The following is a 20,482-nucleotide window of genomic DNA, read 5'->3' on the forward strand; positions in this document are numbered from 1 at the left end:
TATTGGAAATAGACTAAATTATACAGCCAAACATTTAAGAGGCATTACTTCTCTTTCCTTACATAGTAGAGGAGCTCATGAGTGGCATGGGAGAAGTTGGTAGAGTTCAGTCAGGAAAAAGCACATGGGCTGGTAGTTCTGAACCATGTGCACATAGAATAAATGTGTTTTCACACATATGAGCTAATACACAAAGAAATGTGTAAACACATGTGTAAACACATCCATAACAGCTAATTCAGAGTACTTGCTCTGCTTATAGAAAGCCTTACTAGTTAAAAAGGTCCTCAACTTTCATTTTTGCTATTTTGAAGGGTGCAGTTTTCTGGCTGGATTGTTTTGAGGTGAGAATCAAGGATTTGTCTTCATTCCTTTCTGCAAAATTTGCAGCATGCTGGCTAATAAGGAGAGTTGCTGTTGGTCTTCACTACTTAATAATTATTTTGCATGCCTGGCCTCTGACAGTGGGAAATGTATGATCTTTGCATATGTTTGTTATGTTGACAATATTGACCTACATTGAGATTAATTTTGCAGGCTGCTGTTAAACTGCTATAATATAAATATAAATGGTATCATGCCATTCATCACTTTGTTTACAAACTAAAGTTTTTACACAGCTTAGCATGACCTTGTATTACCTTGCTAAAAAAGTATAATCTGCCGGGAAAACATGGAATTTGTTTGGTTTGGGATCAGGATTTTGGTACCCACGGAGCTCTGAGAACCAGAGCTCAGTACCCCTTCTGTACCTGTGAGCCAGCAGAGGGAGCAGGAAATGCTGTCCGTGTCCAGCGTCCGTGAGACATTCCTGAGCTCTGGCTAGAGCTGCCCCTCCTTGCAGCCTGATCAGGGAGCTGCTGCTTCCCGAGGTCTTTGTGATGAGCCCTGTTTGCTGCTCCAAATTCTTAGTGGCAGTTTTCAGCTTTTGCACCACACAGTTTGGTTAGCAGGATTTTCCGTGGGAAGCTCAGGGATATCAGTCTGCAGCCAGACATGCAGAGTCCACCAGGGCTGTAAAAGCTATGGAGAAAACAAGCACCATGGTTTTGAGTAAAAAAGAGTAATTTGATGATCCAAACAGGACTATACCTAGTTAAAATTTCGTAGCACGTTGTAGGCTTGGCTTTCACACAAGAACAACAAATTAAGAATTTTACTAATTATGCCAGTGGTCCTGTTCACAGACTATTGGGCTGAAGGGAGAAAGAATTTTGCACCCCTTCTTGACAAAAAAAAGTGTTTGACCCAGGAATTGTGCAAAATGTTCATGTTTTCCTCTTTGTACTTAAAATATCAGCAAAGGACTATTTCAGACCCTTACATAAGGTTCCCATAATGCCAGTGGCAGGAATGACATCAGTTTTTAAAGCATAAAAGGCACCTCATCTAGGCTCAGAAATGTCAGTAGTAATTACAAACTTTGTTTTCAAGTATAATCAATTCTTTATTTATGGTGTGAAATGTTTTTTACCCTTTTGAACTTTCACCATTCTAAGCCAAGCAATATTGTTGGCATGTTCCTTTAAAAATAATTGCTTCTGGACTGAGAAATTGAATGTCAAGTTCCAAGTTGATGTAAATTAAATGGGTTGCATTAATAGTCTGGCCTGTGGTAGGAGTGAGTGTTTGGATTCTGGGTTTGACTTCAGGACATGACCTCTTGATCACACAGGTCAGCACAGATGGGAAATATTGAAGAGGTACCCCAGGTTGACACGGGGAAGAAAGTGTCTAGAGCTGATGTATCACAAACTGTCTGATCCATTAAACAGAAGCAATGTCAGGCTCCTCAGAGAATAAAACTTAGTTGTCATAGGTCATTACACTCTTCAAAAAAAGAGTTGGAAGGAAAACCACGATGATGGAAATCCTCAAGGCTGTCATGTACACATAATCTTCCAAACCTTCCTGGATTAACACTGCCAAGCCTGTGTACAGGGGAATGGAGTAAGGAACCCTAATATTAACTCTTAGCTTCTACAGTACAATTATGTGTCAGATTTCCCACCTGTGGCTGATAAAAAAGAATTATTTTACAAGATGCAGCATTTTGAAATTGAAAGCAGGACATCTACACAGCTGAGAGTCACACTGATGTGACCGTGTCTTGAGAAGAATTCCATCCATGAGAGCAACCACATTCACAAAGTCAGGCAATACACAGTTCTTCAAAGGGAAGGAACAGGTGGATTGGGGTGAAGTTTATATATTATATTTTAATTGAAGGCTAACTCCTGCCTTTACAACTGGCTTTTCTTTCAACTTCTGAGCAGCCCCAGCTCTCTCAGTCTCTCCTCCTGACAGATTTTCCAATTCCTCGACTCCTTCAGGGCCCTTGGCTGGACCTGCCCCAGTGTCACTGCTCCTTTTTTGTACCTGGGGAGAGCAGAGCTGGGCTTGGCAGTGTCTCCCTGGTGCTGAGCAGAGGTGAAGTCACCTCCCTTGACCTGGTGGCAGCACAATTCCCAACACAGACCAGGAATGTGTTGGTCCTCTCTGCTGCCAGGCCCACGTCTGCCTCATGCCCAGCTTGCTCAGAGCATGGCAGAGCTGCTTTCCTGCCAGCTGGCCCCAGCTTCTCCTGCTGCATGGGCTTTTTGTCCCTAGGTGCAGGACTTGGAGGGAGAATCCCTTTGCAGAATTTAGTGCTTCCTGAAGATTACCTATCTCCCCAGCACAAACTCTCAGGGGCATAAAAAACTCTAATCTTGTATACACAAATGTATGTGTGTGTGTATATATATATATATATATACACACACACATACAGTTCCCATTTTAATTGTTAATAAATAAAGTTATTGCTTTAATGCTTTTGTTGGATTGGACTCAGGAGTTTTGCAGTTTGCTGGCAATTAATTAGCACTGATGAGTCCCAGATCTAAGGTCTTCTCAAGGACAGAAAGAATATGTTGGGATTTTGAGTAATAAAAATAAGCTGATAAAGTGAGTACTGAAACTAATTTTATGTGATATACTACATAAAAGCTCTTATATTAATTGTTCCCTGTAGCATCTAGCTCTTAATTATACAGTGTTTGCTAATAAGAGGAACAGGTGATAAAGCCCAGTATTTTTATGCCTGTTCATTGGCACTGTTTGAAATAAACTCAGAGGTGACTCTAGTAAGGCACAACCTGCTTCTGTTTAGGTGCCTGGACTGATTTTTTCAGGTACAAGGAGAATTTCAAAGAAGTTAAGCTAGCCTTTTACTGATGACCTGGATGCTGATCCCTTTAAAAATATTTGAATTAACTTAGAAAAGGATTTCTGTTGATTGTGTAAGGAAAACACTTTCCTTTCCTGGCTGACAATGAACTTTGCACTTTCAATAAACAGTCTTGGAGAAAGGAAAAAGAATCCTGGTATAGACAGCTAATTTATGCTGATAATTAACTGCTAGAAGTAGATTTGGTGGATCTGATTCCAATTGCTCTCCCACTGCTGTAATTCTTCAAGTCTCGCTGTGATAACCACATGACACTAATACAGAGAATTATAATGATCAATACAATTATGGCTTAGTCTCTATCCTGTGGGCACTATTTTTTCTTAACAAAGAGGGTTCAGAATCTGTTACTAGACCTGTTGGTGAGGCCAGAACATCATGGTAAATCACTGCCTGTAGCACCAAATAAAGAAAACTATTTAAATGCTGTACTGTGAAAAAGTCTGCACAGCTACAGAAGTGAACTGTAGAACATAAAGACATAGAAAAACTAGATTTAATCTAGCTGAATCTCATACCTCTAATATGCTCCAGGAAATCCCCCAGCAGGCAGCCAGGATTCCATGGCAAGCACACACCGTGCTAGCTGAGGTCCATGGATTGAAATGTGACCAGGCTAAAATGAAGCCAGCTTGGGTCTCAATCTTCCAGCCTCGAGAGGAGTTAAGCATATGAAACCTAGGATGAACAAAGGCAGCATTTAGATGAGTTTTCACACTAACACTGCAGGGAATGAGGGGAATGAACACTGCTGCTGAAGTGAAAAGAGGTACAATCCTCTGCCCTTCCCACTGACACAGAGCGGGACTGAAGGATCACAGCCCAAAATCTCAGGTCTTCTGCATCTACATCTGCTCTAGAGCAGGTCACATCCAGGAAAGAAAACACACGTAAAAAAATAATAAGTGGCTAATTCAGCACAAAAAGCTTGGATTTTTTTTTCTATATTCAAAGTGATAATAAATAATGTAAATATATATACTCTAGGAATAGAGAAATGTGATTATACACAGCATAGCCATGCTTTTTATACAGTTATGCTGTGCACAGCTCAAAATACAGCATAAACGTTCTGTGCACTCACCCATTCATATTTTATATTTTTCTATTCTCATATCTCCATTATCAATTAAACTCTATAGGCCCTATTAAAATTATGATTTTCCGGCCTTCTGGTTGTTTCAGTTTGTTTTCATAAGGACTGACAATGAAGTTATGTAAACACAGTCACTTTTGCATGTTGTAGAAATTCACATTAGTTATAACAAAATGAGAAAATCCTGCAAATGACTGAAATTTTCCAGAGTGCCATTTCCAGGGCAGAAGCCGTTTCACACTAGACAGCACAGTGGCTGTGCTTGCCTAACTCAGTTAAAACAAATAGGAAACAGCCAGCAAGAGACAAGGAAGAAAATCCCTTTTAGGGGAGACAAGACACTGAGTACATTTCTCAATGGGTATGTTCATCAACAGCCAGTACTCTTTTAAAGCCCTAAAGTGTTTGTAGGACAGAAAATTAATTTGTTTCCTAATTCCAAAGTGAATCATATGCTCCAAACAGATTTTCAAGTCAATGAAACATGACCTTGTATGATCTCATTAAACAACTCAAAGGTATTGGTTGTTTTAAGATCCCTCTGGATAAACTTCTGTTCAAATGCACACACATTATCTCAATGTACAAGCTCATAAATCTACAGAAAATGCAAATTAGATCATTAATGCTTTGAATTTGACAGGCTTGCACTGTTTTCTAAAAGGTAATACATGAAAACTTCCTGGATTACACATACTCTTTTTTGCCAGTTTACAGAGCACATAAGAAAAACCCCATACTGGAAGCAGAACACCAAATATCTTTCTTTGGCTTCTAAATATCTGGTCCAGAATCAGGTATAAAAGAACAAATTCTCTGAAATCTGCTATTACAATTTCTTCTCTGGACGTCCTGACCCTTTGAGTGGACCACTGGACCAGATGATGACCTTTGAAGGTCCCTTTCAATGTAAATTTTTCTATGAGTCTGTCCTAATTCTCTCAGTATTTTGTGAATTGTTTTCTATGCTCCAGTTCACATGGCTGTTCTATGGCTGTTTTTTTCCTAAATTTTTTGTCTCTAGTATTGCTCCCACAGCCTTCTTTTCCCACTCTGTTTTAGCCCAGATCTCTGTGTAGACCTTATCTATGATCTGCAGTCTTTCTTAGCACCCCTCACACATCCTATATAGATGGATGGCCTTACACAGATACTCTGTTCTCTTTCTACCCCCAAATGCCCGCATGTCCAACAAGAATTCTGTGTTAAATACCAACACAGGAATCTTCAGGGGTACCATTGATTCCCATAGTTTTATTTCCTTTTCCCCAGTCACATCTTTCACTACTTTTTCATCTCTTTAGTCTCCAAAATCTTTCCTACTCTTTTTTTCATCACCTTTCTCTACTCTAACCTGTCACACTCTGTAGCTGCCCTGTCCCTCCTCTCTTCTCCCCTTCCTATCTCATACCATGAGCATGGCCATAGCTACAACACGTTTGTGCAGCCAGAAAACCCACTCCAGAAGGATGCTGCCTGGGAAAACTGGGCTGCCACCATTTGATTTCCTTCCTTGCCTTCATCGCTCACAATGAGCGCCACGCAGGGACGTATTTCTTCAGCAGGTTTTTCTTTACTCCAGATTCAGCCCCTAATCCCACAATTGGATCCACATGGCTGGCTGTGCAAATTGAGATGGGGGCTGGAGGGGTAGGCTGCAGGCAGCAGCGTGGCTGTGCTGCCCCTGCAGGACACGGGGCTGGCCCTTGCCAGGCAGTGTCCCCTGACCCCGGCCGTGCTGCGCGCGTGGCCCTGCGGCTGCCCCGGAGCTGCAGCCAGGGCCAGCCCAGACGGCTGGTTCCAATATTCCTAAAATAAAATAAACATGCCAGGTCTCACTAAACAACTAATCACCTATGGCATGTACATGATTTTCTTCTTCTCTGGGTTTTTTTTTTTTTTCCTTTTCAAATGAAAACTATTTTAGGTGTGACAAAACACGTGAAACAAGTGGAAAAACATTTCCAAGTACTTTTGCTCTCAGAAACCTTTACTGATTGGAGAGATTAAGGGATTGGGGGTTTTTACTACTTTAAAAAAATCAATTTTTACTGAAAATTCAAACTAGTCTATGAAGCTTCGGGCCAGCAACATTTAAAAAGATTGAATTACAGCATGCCATTCTGAATGTAGCACATTATGAATTCCATATCCCTCAGCTAGAGTGACATATTTAATGATTAAGCCAAGCCACTCAACTCTATTTCTATTTTAATTTTTTTCCTAGCCAGTATTAACTTTATACATACATTTCAAATGGCATGAGGAAAAATAGCAGAATAGTGAATTTGTGTGCAATAAAGGAATAACTAGCAAGGTCTTAAAACTTTAAGAAATTAGAGTTCAGTGTGAAAGGTATCATGTGCAAATTAGCCCAATGTTAACAAATGCTTATTAGCCTACCATTTAAAAAAATCCTGTTTTCCATGTGCTCCAGCTCTACTCTGTGTTCTGTCCTTCATTTTACACAAGTTTTTCCTGCCAGGAGAGAAACAGAAATGGCCATGCAAGATCAGAGCACTGGTCACATGAAGTTCAGTATCAAACGTGAGCCAGTTCTTTACTGAAGAAAAAATAGGTGAAAAAAAAATCCATTTAAATACCCTTCCCTTGCTCTCCACTGATGTACATAGGAGTAAAACTTCCTTCCTGACCTGCATGGTGACTGATTTATACCCACAAGCATGGGGTTTAATTACAATGACACAGAGATGGTCAATTTATTTCCTTGTGCTTACCCACTCATGAACATGCACTTCCTCCTTCCAGCAAAAAGTAATTATCTCTTTGCAATTATCTGCACAGATGTGGCAAAGTTAGAATTTTCATGATTGTCTGCTAAAACCTGGGGCCCTGAAGAATATGTGCTCTGCCAGATCTTTCTGTAGGCCTCAGGATTAATGAGTCCCTTGAAGAGAGACTTGTTTGCACCTGGGGTAGGATTTTTTAACAAGTATTTCCAAAGGTCTAAAATACAGGTGGAGGAGGTGCTATTGCAAACTCTTTGTCTTTCATAAAGTATATTCTAAAGGGGATGCTAAATTCTCAGTTTCTCTAAGGTTTACTCCTGCTTGCATTTGATACCTGTATGTCTAGAGATAACCTGTACGTGCAGGTATAGTTTGACACACCTACAGCTCACTTGCTGGGAATGATTTCATTCTAGGGAGGAACAAAACCATGGAAAAATAGATGTGCAAGGGACAGGCATGCAGGTATCATTTGGGCTGTCTGTGGTCTAAGGTAGCATTTGCTGGCTTGTGTCTCACTGCATTTTTGTCTCTAACCAAGATTTAAGGATCCACAGTAGAGTTTATGGCTCCCAGTGGGCATCGTATGCAAAAACTTTGTCACCTTATTATCATTGAAAATATTTTCTTAGAGTGTGACCTGGATATTCCTTGTGCAGGCCAACCTGTGACTTTTTCACCAGTTTACTGTGGTCTAATGGCACAGAGTGCTCTCTTTTCTGCACTGAAAACTCTTACCATGTCCCATTTCCTCTGCTTGTCTTTTGACAGAACAGGCCTACTTTTTTAGCCTTTTCTCATAAGCCATTTGTTGTTGATCTGTGGTCATTCTCATTACTTTCCTTAAATTCTTCCTAATTGATCCAAATCTTCCTTTCAGTGCAGAGCTAAAACTGGACTCAGTGAAACTGAAGCATTGTAGATTGAAACTGTTGTTCCACCTGATTGCTAATTATTCTGGCCTGAGAGAGTGAGCTCTTCCAGAATTGAATACAATCTTTTTCAGACCATTTCTCCAATTTTTTATGTTCCTCTGTAAAGGTCATTTTATCTGTAAAAAATCAAAAGTTTCACTTAACCCTGTTTCATCAGACAACTTACTAGGCAAGCTTTCTGAGCCAATATCCACATCTTTTATGAAAACACCAACCAGAGCAAAGCCAGGGCAATCCCAAACCATAAGCAAATCCCAGTTTGACAGAGAACCTCTGACAATTACTTTCTGTGCAGGATTACACAAGTTTTATACCTGCTTTATGGTGATTTCTCATGGAATTTTCTCTTTGGTTTGTATATGAAAATGTTATTAAACACAATATCTGACTGTATTAGAGTCTCTGCTCCTGGCAGGTTTGTTCCAACTCCTACCAGTGGTTCTGGCACAGCTTTGGGCCATTTGCTGCATACCCTGCTCCAAAGCTGCCCTGTCTCAGTGTGCCACCAGCCCTGTGGTGTCACTGAGCTGTAAGAGCAGATGTCTGTCCCCACCTGTTGTCCCCTCTGTGCCTGCTCAGAACCTTCCCTCAGAGTCCTGTTGTCACTGTCACACTGCAAAAGGAATGACAGCTACTGAGAACCTCCAGCTTCTTCCTGCAATATTCAAAATAAAGTGCACATTAAATATCAAACTGCAGCATGAGATGTCTGATAAGCACTACTAATCAGGTGCATTCACACTAACTTATCAAAATGAACTTTTTTTTTTTTTTTAAGCTACCTTACTCACCTTTCCAAGAGTTTGGGTGAAATTTTTACCCTTTAGTATTTAAATGTATTCTAGGAAAACTCACTTCATGCCTGTGTCAGAGGATGGAAGAAGCAGCAGCTTTCTGAGCATCTCCATAAAAGCAATTGTGAACTGTAGATTAAATGAATCCAAAATTGTGTTCTGTGTATGAGTCTTTTGGTGAACCTAAACCCAAATGTGACACAAGGTCAGAAATTTCCTAATTAGTGAATAAATTAGTTAGAAGAAGAAATTGATAAACATAAGTGACAAAAATAATGTCTGCTGATAAAATTATCACAGAAATAAGTAGTTATATCTCCTGAACTCGATTTTCCCCTCATTAAATTTAGTCTAAATCAAAATATGCTGCTTAAGAGCTCAAGAAAAAAATGTTTTAGTAAATTATTTTTTACATGTCTTTAGCACACTCAAAAATCTAGACACAGACTTCCATTAAGTAGAGAGAGCAAATGGAACAAAAATACTTTATAAATAAAAAAACAGGATCAAATTTTAGATCCTTTCTATCTGCTTATTGAGATGTACAGTTTCTCTGAATGACAGTGACCATGACAGAGTTGATCTGGATTAACAAACCTGTTGAAAGGAAAAAAAAGGCTTAAAAAACAATACCAAAACAACAACAAAAAAAGTGACAAATCAGTTTTGAATAGATCCTAATAATACACATTTCTGTGAAGCAGACAATGTTCAGTGTGAGCACGAACTTGGAGAAAAAAGAAAAAAAGAATTGAAATAGGATACATATCTATTGTGTAAGCAGTTTAATGGGGCTTACTTTAAGCCTTGTTGATCTGGCTTGGGCAAAATACACCATCAGACTACATCAGCAGGTACAGAAGTGGAGCAAGCTAATCCTGGAAAGGAAGCCTTTATATTAAGAACTGTTGTGAATTTCACAGAAATTTACTCTGTCAACTGCTTAAGTGCTAAACAATCTTTTTCCTTCGGAAATTTTCCTGCGGAAAAAGATGGTTGCAACTAGGATACAAGTTTACATCATTGTAATGACAATGTTTACAGGTAAATCTTTCTTTTTGTGGATTTGAATGTGTACTTAGACTGTATTGAATGTGTAGAACCTTATCCAGATTGCTTGCTTGTAGTTTCTTGATATTTATTTAGGGTCAGGGGACTGGAAAGGCAAAAGGTTGCAAGAAGATTTCTAACCAAAGGTGTGCATCAAAAGTGTCATTTGGATAACACTTTTATAATTGTTTAATCCAAAGGAAAATCAGTGGCATTCAGGAGAATTGTGCTTGAATAATTGCTTTTGTCATCCTGCTTCTGCAGGAAATCTTTGCTGCTAAATTTGAAAAAGAGAATTTAATTAAGTGGTTGACTGTTAGAAAATAGCCAGCATATAGTAATAATGTGTAAGTGAAAAAAGGAGACAGATGAATGATGCTATCAAACTAAATCAAAGGAACTGTTTCATCTCTGTTTTGAAAAAAAAGCTTCACAGATGGGAAAAGTAATAATCTTTGAAAATATTCAAATTATCTGAAATTTTATGTCAGGGTGTAATATATATTTAGAAGAGAAAATGCTGTATGATTCTACTTTACTTTTTCCCTTACAAACATGAATATGCTTAGCTGAGTTAATGCATATAATCACTGAAAAAAATGGTTGCCTTTGCACTTGTTTTGGTATGCCTTACATCTTTTGAGAATACTTTTTTACATGCTAATGTCTCCAACCTGAGCTATTTGAACTGCTTATACAGTTCTATAAATATTGACTAATCCTTTTATCTAGAGTGCTTTTATCTTGACTGACAGTGGTCTTTGCTTGCATAGCAATTGGCAGATAACAAGCAGTATCAACACCACTTGCACGAACAGCTGATTTATTTATTCTTGATATGAAAAAAATGACTCATTATTTGTCTTTTGGTGTGACCTATATTTGTGCTTGTGCTAATCTTATTATGAAATATTAGGCCTATATATAACTGCATACACATGTATATCTATATGCACAATCCAATAAAATATTTATTTTGCAATGTATTTTTAATATCATTACTTAAAAAATAAGCTGAAATGACGATGAAATCTATATATTTAAGTGGCTCATTAAGAGTCATTTTATATTTAATAACTGATACTATTCATTTTCTATAGACAAAGAAAATAATAATGATAATGATAATAATAATAATAATAATAATAATAACTCCTCATAAAACTAATTTTATTACTTTGTTGGACATTTATGATTTATTTTATCAAATTTCTTGTATAAATTTAAAGATAGAAATAGACATGATTTTTAAAAAAAATCAGCATTCTCATTCAATAATTTTGTTAATTTTATGTCTTATCTGATGAAGTAGAGAACAACATAGACACTAAAGATTATTGTAAAGGTAAATGAATCTGTGTCATCCTTTCCACAGGGAAGTCACAATTGCAAAGTGTGACTGGGACCACAAGTTACAAGGCAAAGGGAATGTCTGGCAGGTGCTGTGGGATAATAAAGTAACACGCAGAGAATCACCACACATTACTGAAAATGCAACAACTAAGGATCTGGCCATTCACAATGCTGATTTTTTTATGAAATGTTTCACGGAGGCTCCCAGTCTCTAAATGCTTGAGCACAGTCTGTCCACTCTGAAGCCCTATGACAAGGCTAAGCACAACCTGATCTTGTGGGCTGGACTAATTTTTATCTATGACACAAAAATCCCACAGAGACCTTCATTTCCACAGCCATCATATTAAAACTGAGTTGTGTAAAAGACCCAAGGACACATTGTTCTCAATGGCAGAGCAGGGAAGGGAGCAGTATCAGGCAGGAGATGTACTAAAACATGGACCAAAACAGGAAACAGCTCACAGTAACTTCACTTTTCATGTACAGGAATAGCAAAAGCAGGACAAGTTGCTAACACTGAAATTATCACAAACTGGACAAAGCAGACATGGCACTGGCCCCCAGTCAGGAATGGTTTGGGAGCTGCACTTCACTTGCAGAAAGTCAGCCCCAATGAGTGGCAGTTCTGCCAGATGCCACTGTACATTACAGTATATACAGACACCTCTCACTGGAATAAAGATGAGCCTGGCTGGAAAACAGAGAGAGACTGCTGCAGCAAACCCCCACTGCCAGGCCAGGGAGGTGGCACTATCTGTGCTCCAGGGCCTGAAGCTTCAAGGGGAAAGTCAGTGTATGCTTTAATTGAGGACTGATGAGTGACTTGGATCGCTGCACAGAGAGTCTTTTGTGTACCTGCTATGATCACTTCACTCTGGCTAATCTTTTAAACAAATCTTTCCCAATTCTCAGTTCCCTTCTGGCTCTCCTATACTTACCACTCTCCCAAATGGGCCCAGTTACATCTGTGACTGAATAAAGTGGGCAAGCAAAGAATTAGCCTGAGCAACTACACTTATCTGCTGCCATTTGAAGCATTTCATTGTGGCTGAATGCTGCTCTGTAATTTTCCATGAGGAATGGAAATGTGCTTTGTTATAGAAATAAAGCCTGATGTCAATTTGTACATAAAGTTAGGTGTGGTGCCTGGTGCTCACAGCTGCCACTCCATGATCCTCAGCACATCTCACTATCTTATTTACAGGCAGCAGTGGGGATGGATGAAAAGCTATCTATTTAATTTGTGCTGGTGATACTAGTTTGAAAACTATCTGCAAAGCTTTTCTCATTTTTCTCTAAGATAACTATGAAGGGAAGTGGAAATGTTAAGAGTTACAGTTAGCGTGAGTTATCAAAAAAGTATTTGGATATTTTGACTGCTTTCAAGGGAGATGAGAAACAGATTTTCCCCGATCCATTGCATGCATATCCACTTGATTCCTCAAGGGAGAGGTTACTGTGATTACTGCTTTATAAATGAACAGCAATGCAGAGGGGTAAACAGATTAGTTTTACAAGAGAAACAACTTTGGTTTTGTTGTGAAGTGTGATCCAGCAGACCCACTTAGGCCACATCAATCCAATTGCAATGGGGTTGAGATGAGGAGTTCTCCTTTTACCAGATATATCAGAAGCCAAGCATTATTTGGAAGAGGAAATATGACACTGTATTGACAATCTCCTGCAGAAGCTCTCTCATCACCAATCAACCTCTGATACATTTGAGAGAGTATTCCTTTCATCTTTTCTTGCTTTATACTTTGTAAGAGGAGAGGTAAAAAAGTTCCTCTGTAGTACATACTTTTTGCAGTACATACATTTTTCAGGCATGTTCACCTGCTTGTCAGCCTGACCCACCATGTCAAATATCACTGTAAGTCCTGTGACTGTCACTTGAAGAGTGTTGCTCCAAGATGTTTCCAGTGGGACCAGGAATAATGGTCTGTAGTTCTTACACTGTTTGAATGAACACCTAAAAGAAGGAATGACCAGCAGATCATCCTCCAGCTGATGCCCATACAATATTATGGATAGCAATTAAGAAACAACTTTTGGGGTTTTTGTATGTGATAATTCAGTTCCTTACAAAGCATTCTAAATTGCTACCATAAGGTACATAGGAAACAATTATTGATCCCATCTGATGACATTTATCCTAATTTCATTACATTATCCATATCAAAACTGTGCATTTGTTTGGTTCTTTTCTCCAAAATGTGATTATCACTTAGGTGTTTACATAATACTTCGCACAAGGAAACCATGACAATTGAATGGCCTATTTATATTTAAAGTATATTTTTTTACTTGTCCATCATCTATTTATCTAATAAAAGATAATTTAATGAAACACATTATTAAAAGTGTTATTTTGGGCTCCAGTTGTTCAAACCAGAATGCCTAATTCTTTGTTTATTCTTCAGGTACTCACTGTGATGAGGACGTCAACGAATGTTACACGAACCCTTGCCAAAATGGTGGGATCTGTGAGAATTTTCCTGGAAATTACACTTGCCATTGCCCACCTGCAGACAAAGAAGGGATTTTTTATGGTGGCTGGAACTGTACAGAAGTTCTGCATGGCTGTACTGATCATCAATGCCAAAACAATGGAATATGTATCCCACATTTAAAAAATGGCCAACACGGATTCAGCTGCATATGTTCACCTGGGTATACTGGAATACACTGTGAAACCATAACCACATTTTCTTTTCAAGGAAACAGTTTCCTTTTGTTGAAGAATCCCCAGACCCATAAAAAGGATTTTTTCTATAATATAAACCTGAGGTTTCAAACTGTGCAACCCACAGCTTTTCTGTTTCACCGAGGGGAGAAAAACACCTTTGCAAAGTTGGAATTACTGAATGGCTACTTACACTTATCCGTGCAAGTCAATAATCAGCCACAGGCTCTTTTGCATATCCCACATAATGTCAGTGATGGAGAATGGCATTCAGTGGAGGTAACCTTGGCAAGAGCTGTTATTCTTAATTTGCTTGACAGCTCTTGTGTAGAATCCTGTCTCAATAAAACGTCTGCTAAGATAGATAACGAGCTGGTGATGTTTGCGTTTCAGAGCACGTTTTTGGGCGGCTTACCAGTGGGGAACAGCAACTCTCTACAGAACACCTTTAATACACATTCTGCACCTTCATTTGTAGGCTGTCTTCAGGATATTGAGATAGACTTGAATGTTATTACCCCAGAGAATGTGTCATCTGGGTCATCTTTAAATGTCAGGACAGGATGTGCTAAAAGGGACTGGTGTGACCCCCACCCGTGCCAGAACAGGGGACGCTGCATCAACCTGTGGCTGAGCTACCACTGCGACTGCTACCGGCCCTACATGGGGCCAGAGTGTGCAGCAGGTAAGGGAGCCCTGCTGGGGTCTGGCTTTGCTGTGCCTGCTGAAAGCATGGCCACCAACCATCCTGGTTACCTGGCTGTGAAACAGCGTCACCCTCAGCATCTCTGAGGCTCAATGTCGAGTGGTAAGCCAGTGCAAGAGGTTAGTAGTGGCACACCTTTGTAATTTTCCAGTTACTTTCCCAGGAAGGTTGCTTTTCAGCCTGATAAAAAAAAAAAAAAAAAAAACAAAACGAAAAAAACCAAAAAAAGGCTAAACTGGTGGATTCCACTCCTCTTGTTTTAAAGTTTTCTGGATGCTAAGTAAAATTTAGAAAGCAAGTAAGTCACCTGGAGTTTGACTTATTTTCAAAGCATTCTTTGAAAATTTTATTCTCACGCTCTCTAGGCTTTTATAAAGAGATTCATTTAAGGCAATGAAAGGCAAGCAAAAGTACTGTAAGCTAAAAAAAGACAGATTCCAATTTAAAAGAAATGAATGAGATTATACTCTTAGCTTAATCTGATTAGCCCAAGGAGCAGGCAGGCCTTCAGCAGCTGGAAGCAGGATCCATTCATCCCTCAGCTGGTCCCAAGGTGGGGCTGGACAATCCCCAGTACAGGCTGCTGTTCCCAGAGAGCTGCTTGGGGACCATAGGGAAACATGGCCCTGTCTGGGTGAGCAGAAGAGCTCATCTCAGCAAGTAGCTTCCATGGCAGTGGTGAGCAGGAACACAAAAGCTGCAGATGCCTGCAGCACTTCTCCTGCTACAAATGATCTTTGCAGTGCGGGCAGGGGCCAAGTGGAAGGACAACAGGAGGTCCCTGTCCAGCTGCATCTGCTGGGTGATCTCCTAGAGCTGTAAACACAGCAACCCTCTGGAATGCTTTGGGGTGAGCTGTGTAATCCTTCCCCAGGCAAAGTTTTAGGGATTTCAAACAAGCAGTTTTGTTTAAGAAAATTGCACAGGACTAAGTCTTTTCACCATGCCCTTCCCTCTGCCTCTGTCATCCACACACAGTCAGCAGAGCAATTTTTAGGGAGCAAGAAATACATCTATAAATATGTATGTATACATGTATACACACATAAGTATATTTATGTAGATATATTTACCAAGTGGAGTGGAAAAAATTAAACACAGCAGCAGAGCCATGGTGAGATTGGAATGGACAGATCCTAAACTGGTGCAAACTGGCGTGGCTGCAGTACTGCCAGTGAAGCTACATTGATTCACATCAGCTGAACAACTGGCCTCAGGGGTTATTGAATGCATTGCTGCAGAAAGCTGGGCCTTCAAATACATTTCAAATGTTTGAATACAACTTCATTTTGCATGCTCTACCTAATACTTATCAATACCTTTCAATAGTTTTTCCTTTTGGTTTTATTGCAAAATGACAAAGTGAGAGAGGTAATTGTAACAGACTTCTTTGAAGTGTAGCTGTAATTTATCCAAAGATTTGGAAGGCAACTTTTGAGTATAGGACAACATCTGGGAAATAAGTTTGCCTTCTTATATGAAGCAAAATTAAAACCATTCAGGGCCAGGAGCAGCTTATACTGGCATTAGAACTGTTGAGAATGATTAGAAAGCATGCTTCTTTTCTTTCCTGCTGACCACAATATTCCTTACTAATCGTGGCACCGTGCCATTTTGGTACATAGGTTCTAGATATATGTCACATGTAAAAGACTGTGGCAGGTTTCTAAAGAGGCAGAGTGGGGGAGGCTTGTGGTAAAGGATGGCATAAGAAATGCTGGTGTCTTTCTGAAGAAAAGTTGCTGCCAAGTATTTAATTGACAAGATGCAATATTTTCTCTACATATACAAAATAACAAACAGATGTTGACTCATTTTGATCAACATCCAGATGTTGTGACCCAAGAGGTTAATATTGACCAAGGTGATGCTAGGCATCTCATCAAACAGATCAGGCTGATGATAAATGTGTGTATTTATAAATAGAGAGAAATGTGACAAGGTAATTGTAAATATGAAATGCCTTTCTGGAGATCAAGGCTTCTTTCTAATACTGCAGTTGTGGAACCCTCAGTTCAGCAGAATTCTTCTTTTTACCCTCATGAAAAAAGTGTCTCCGTCTCCAGTTACACCTCAAGAGAAGATATAACTTAAAACTGTTGTGTGTAGAAATAATTATTTGTTGAAATTGGTGTTTTGAGACATTAAGTCTGTTTAACAAATAGATGTAGATATATAGGCAATCTTATTCATAGAAATAAACTATTTCCAATTAAATTAAGAAATTGTCTGTTTAGGAACAAGTATGGGATTTATTCCTGTTGCTAAACAATATGACCATACCCCATAGCAGTGCAGTGTGGTTCTTAAGGGTCTGTTGGGGCTTCATGGTCGGTCCCTTATTTTCATAATTTTTTAATGCAGTCATAAAAAAACATAGTTCTGCAGGCAGAAAGTTGGCCCATGACATCCTGCTCCAGCTGTGTGAGCATTTTAAAAAAACTTGGTTTATTTTTTCTAGGAATTTGATATATGAAAAATAGCTCCTGAAACTGTTTAGGCAGTAATATTGAGGACAAGATCACAAAACTTACAGTGTAAAAATAGAAACACTTTGTTGTTCTTTAAAGAGATGATTCATTAGAATTAAATACAGTTTTGGCTACGTATTTTGTATCCTTAAAAGACTGAAAATCATTACTGAAAATAAGGGGTAAAGGACAAACAGATGGGTTTGGTTTAATCATTTTAATTGATAAGCACAAAGAAGAGAAAACTTACTCAGTCCTGGATCATGTTTCTCCCCTGGCTCTGTGGGCACTCAGGGACTGGTCCGGATTCATGGCTGGATACAAGTTGATGTAGGTGAGCATACGCTGAGCCCCAGCAGCAAAAAGTCTGTCAGAGAACTGGGGAGCCCCTGCAGCACCACACAGGTGATCTATTCACAGAAAAGGGCTTTGCCCAGCAGCTTTCTGTGATTGGAAAATGCGCAAAAAATATCACAAAGTCCCAGAACTGCATTAACTTCCATGGTCATCAGAGGATCAAAGCAGGTAGGTTCTTTCCAAAATGACCTTCCTGAGGACCAGTTCAGGAAACTGTAGAAATCTGTCCTTGTTTAACTACTCGAAAACACAGAATTACACAGAGCATGATAAAGAGGAAAAATGTGCCCAATTATATAACATAGGGTTATATAAAGGTTAAACAATGGAGCTTAGTGCTACAGCCATGGAAGCCAACAGGAGTTTTGAAACAGAAGCTATTTACAACTGGACCAAGTCTTTGTTCATCCATAAATAGAAGCATATCTTACTACCATACATGAATATCACCAGAACTAGTTATTTAATCACTGAATTAGCTCCTTTGTCATTTAACCCTAACTATTTTATTTTTCTTCCTTCTCTTCTTCTCTTTGTTTTTTTACCTTTTCCCCTATCTTTAACCTCAAGAGTACATCCCAGGCCGGTTTGGATCCGAGGACTCCTCAGGCTATGCTGCTTTTCCTGTTGGTTCCACTCAGAACGAGAACTTCATCATATCAATGTTTGTCCGAACACGCAAACCTTCTGGCTTGTTACTGGCTCTGAGAAATAGCACTTACCTCTACTTAAGAGTCTGTTTGGAAGGTGGGAAACTCACCATGCTTGCTCTAAATTCCATGAAGTTATTAGGGAAGCACTCAGTGAACGATGGAAACTTTTACTTAATAACCTTAAAAATAGAACCAAATAAGGTGGAGTTATTCCAGTCCTCTCACTACCTAGGCTTTATTTCTACTCCAGCACTAACCATCCAAAGTAAGGATTTTCTTTACATTGGAGGCCTACCAGATAACAGAGAAACTGACAGAAATGGCAGGTATTTCAAGGGCTGTATCCAAGATGTAAGAGTGAATAACCAACTGCTGGAATTCTTCCCCATCACTAATCCACCAAATTCTCTTATCAACCCAACCCTGATCAATGTCACCCAAGGCTGCACTGGTGACAACCTCTGCAAGGTAAGAATCACATTTTTCAGAGCATTTTCACATGCTTATAATGGGGAATTTTTAAAAATGTTTTTAGTACATTCCCACACGTTGTTTGATTATAATGACAGATTAGGAAAACATGCAAAAATGCTAGAAAGAGCAGGTTTTATTAAGCTATGCTACATATGATGAATAGCATTAGCAAACTGTGTTTGCATAGGGGAGAATGAAACTACTTTGAGATTGGAATACTGTTTTTCACTAATAATTGAACATGCTGTACTGTCACAATACTGGTCTTTATAATTTTCCATCTGAAATAGAAAGAAAACTTCGTTTTGCCAAACAGTCCCCCGTGCCTAAAGTTGGGTGACCAACATCCTTGATTCATACTGAGGTTCTCTCTTCTCTTTCCCATAGTCCAGCCCCTGCCACAACGGTGGTGTGTGCTATTCCATCTGGGATGACTTCACTTGCACCTGCCCCCCTAACACAGTGGGGAAGGCATGTGAGGAAGTTAAGTGGTGTGAGCTTGGGCCCTGTCCTCATGAAGCACAATGCCAGCTGGTGCACCAAGGATTTGAATGTAAGTACATTTCAGTTGTTCCTATCATCTTTGGAGATCGGCAGCAATAGACATTTTCAGCAGCATTTCCTTGAAACAAAGTATTCACTGCCTTTAAAGTTCATTCAAATGTTACTTCTGTATTAAAATAATAGTCATGTCAGTTTTAAGTAAGGTTAATGGGAAGAGTCTGCCCTACCAAACCCAGAAAATCTCCCCCAGACCCCTGAGTCAGGCACTGATGTTCAAAGGAACATTTGATTTTGGCTTACACAGCTCAACTAGTCAAGGTTGTCCCATAGATCAGTACATTGCCTCACACTTCCAGTGCAAAGAGATAAGAGCATATCCAGTGTTGGATTAACCCTAGAATGTTCTCCATCTTCCTGAAAAGACAAGCTACATAATTTCCATTGCATCATTTGATTTTCTTAAGTCTTGAATAGCTTTGGAGAAAGTCACCTCAATACCTGCAGTTCAGTTGTTCAAGCAGTGCCTTCGTAAGAAGCACCTGCATGCCAAGCAATCCATTTGAAAACTGATCACCATTAGCTGCCTTAGGATCATTAGCTACCCTGCACATCTCTTTCCTTCTCCACTTTCCTTCTCCTTCCCACCCTGGAGTGGAATTGAAAAGAGCAAGTCGGGATTTTTACGAAATATTTCTTCATTTTGCGGCTGAAGAAAGCACTAATAAAAAGCTGTGAGGGAAGGTAAATACCCACTCAGTCTGATGGAAGCTGCCAGAATGGCTGACTCTTAGGAATGGGAAGGCTGGTCAACTAAAGATCTCTGTCATAGACAGACCAATATGATACTATTTTTATGCAGACTGTTAGGATCAGCATTGCAGGATGGCTTAAATTTGTAACTGAAATTAAAATAATTGCTCCTTCTCCCAGAGGTGTCTTTAATGATAACATCAAAATACATTCTCTCATAAAATTTAATATTGCACATTAGGGTAGAGCAGAAACACTTAGAGACAGTGAAATGAAAAGTACCTGAACTGTTTCCTTCTGCTAAACTCGAGTTCATTTACACTTTCAATGATTCAAGGTCACCCCCTATAGATTTCTGTGCTGGTTTATGTGGCAACAGTAGGAAGTTTCCCTAATAGATATTCAAAAATTCCTGCACTACAGAACTGCATTCTAAACTAGTTTTATTAGCTACAGGATAAACTTCTTGTTCAACACAGGATAACAAAATAAAAGCTTTCCTGGGCAGTGAGTTCTCTGGCTTGTGTCTTCTGCTAAAAAAAAAACAACAAAAAACCCACAAAAAAACCCCTCAGAAACCCATCTTATCTCACATCTTTCAAAGCTATTTTTTTTTAAGTACAGACAGAAGACATTCCTTCCTGTCCCTCCTCCCTTTCTAAAATCCT

General features: G+C 39.2%; 1 protein-coding gene across 2 annotated transcripts in view; it reads left to right on the plus strand.

The window, feature by feature from the left end:
• CRB1 (crumbs cell polarity complex component 1) overlaps positions 1 to 20,482 on the plus strand; it is a 97,487-nt gene that overhangs the window by 48,250 nt on the left and 28,755 nt on the right. For both annotated transcript variants that reach the window (XM_071436018.1, XM_071436017.1), the window contains exons 6-8: positions 13,637 to 14,584; positions 18,004 to 18,554; positions 18,948 to 19,113. In XM_071436018.1, coding sequence (XP_071292119.1) covers positions 13,637 to 14,584; positions 18,004 to 18,554; positions 18,948 to 19,113 — 1,665 coding nt within the window. The remainder of the gene's footprint in view (positions 1 to 13,636; positions 14,585 to 18,003; positions 18,555 to 18,947; positions 19,114 to 20,482) is intronic.

This window comes from Agelaius tricolor, unplaced genomic scaffold (genome assembly GCF_023055355.1).
Source record: "Agelaius tricolor isolate 1412-34295 unplaced genomic scaffold, bAgeTri1.0.p SCAF_11, whole genome shotgun sequence".
Classification (NCBI taxonomy): Eukaryota; Metazoa; Chordata; class Aves; order Passeriformes; family Icteridae; genus Agelaius; species Agelaius tricolor.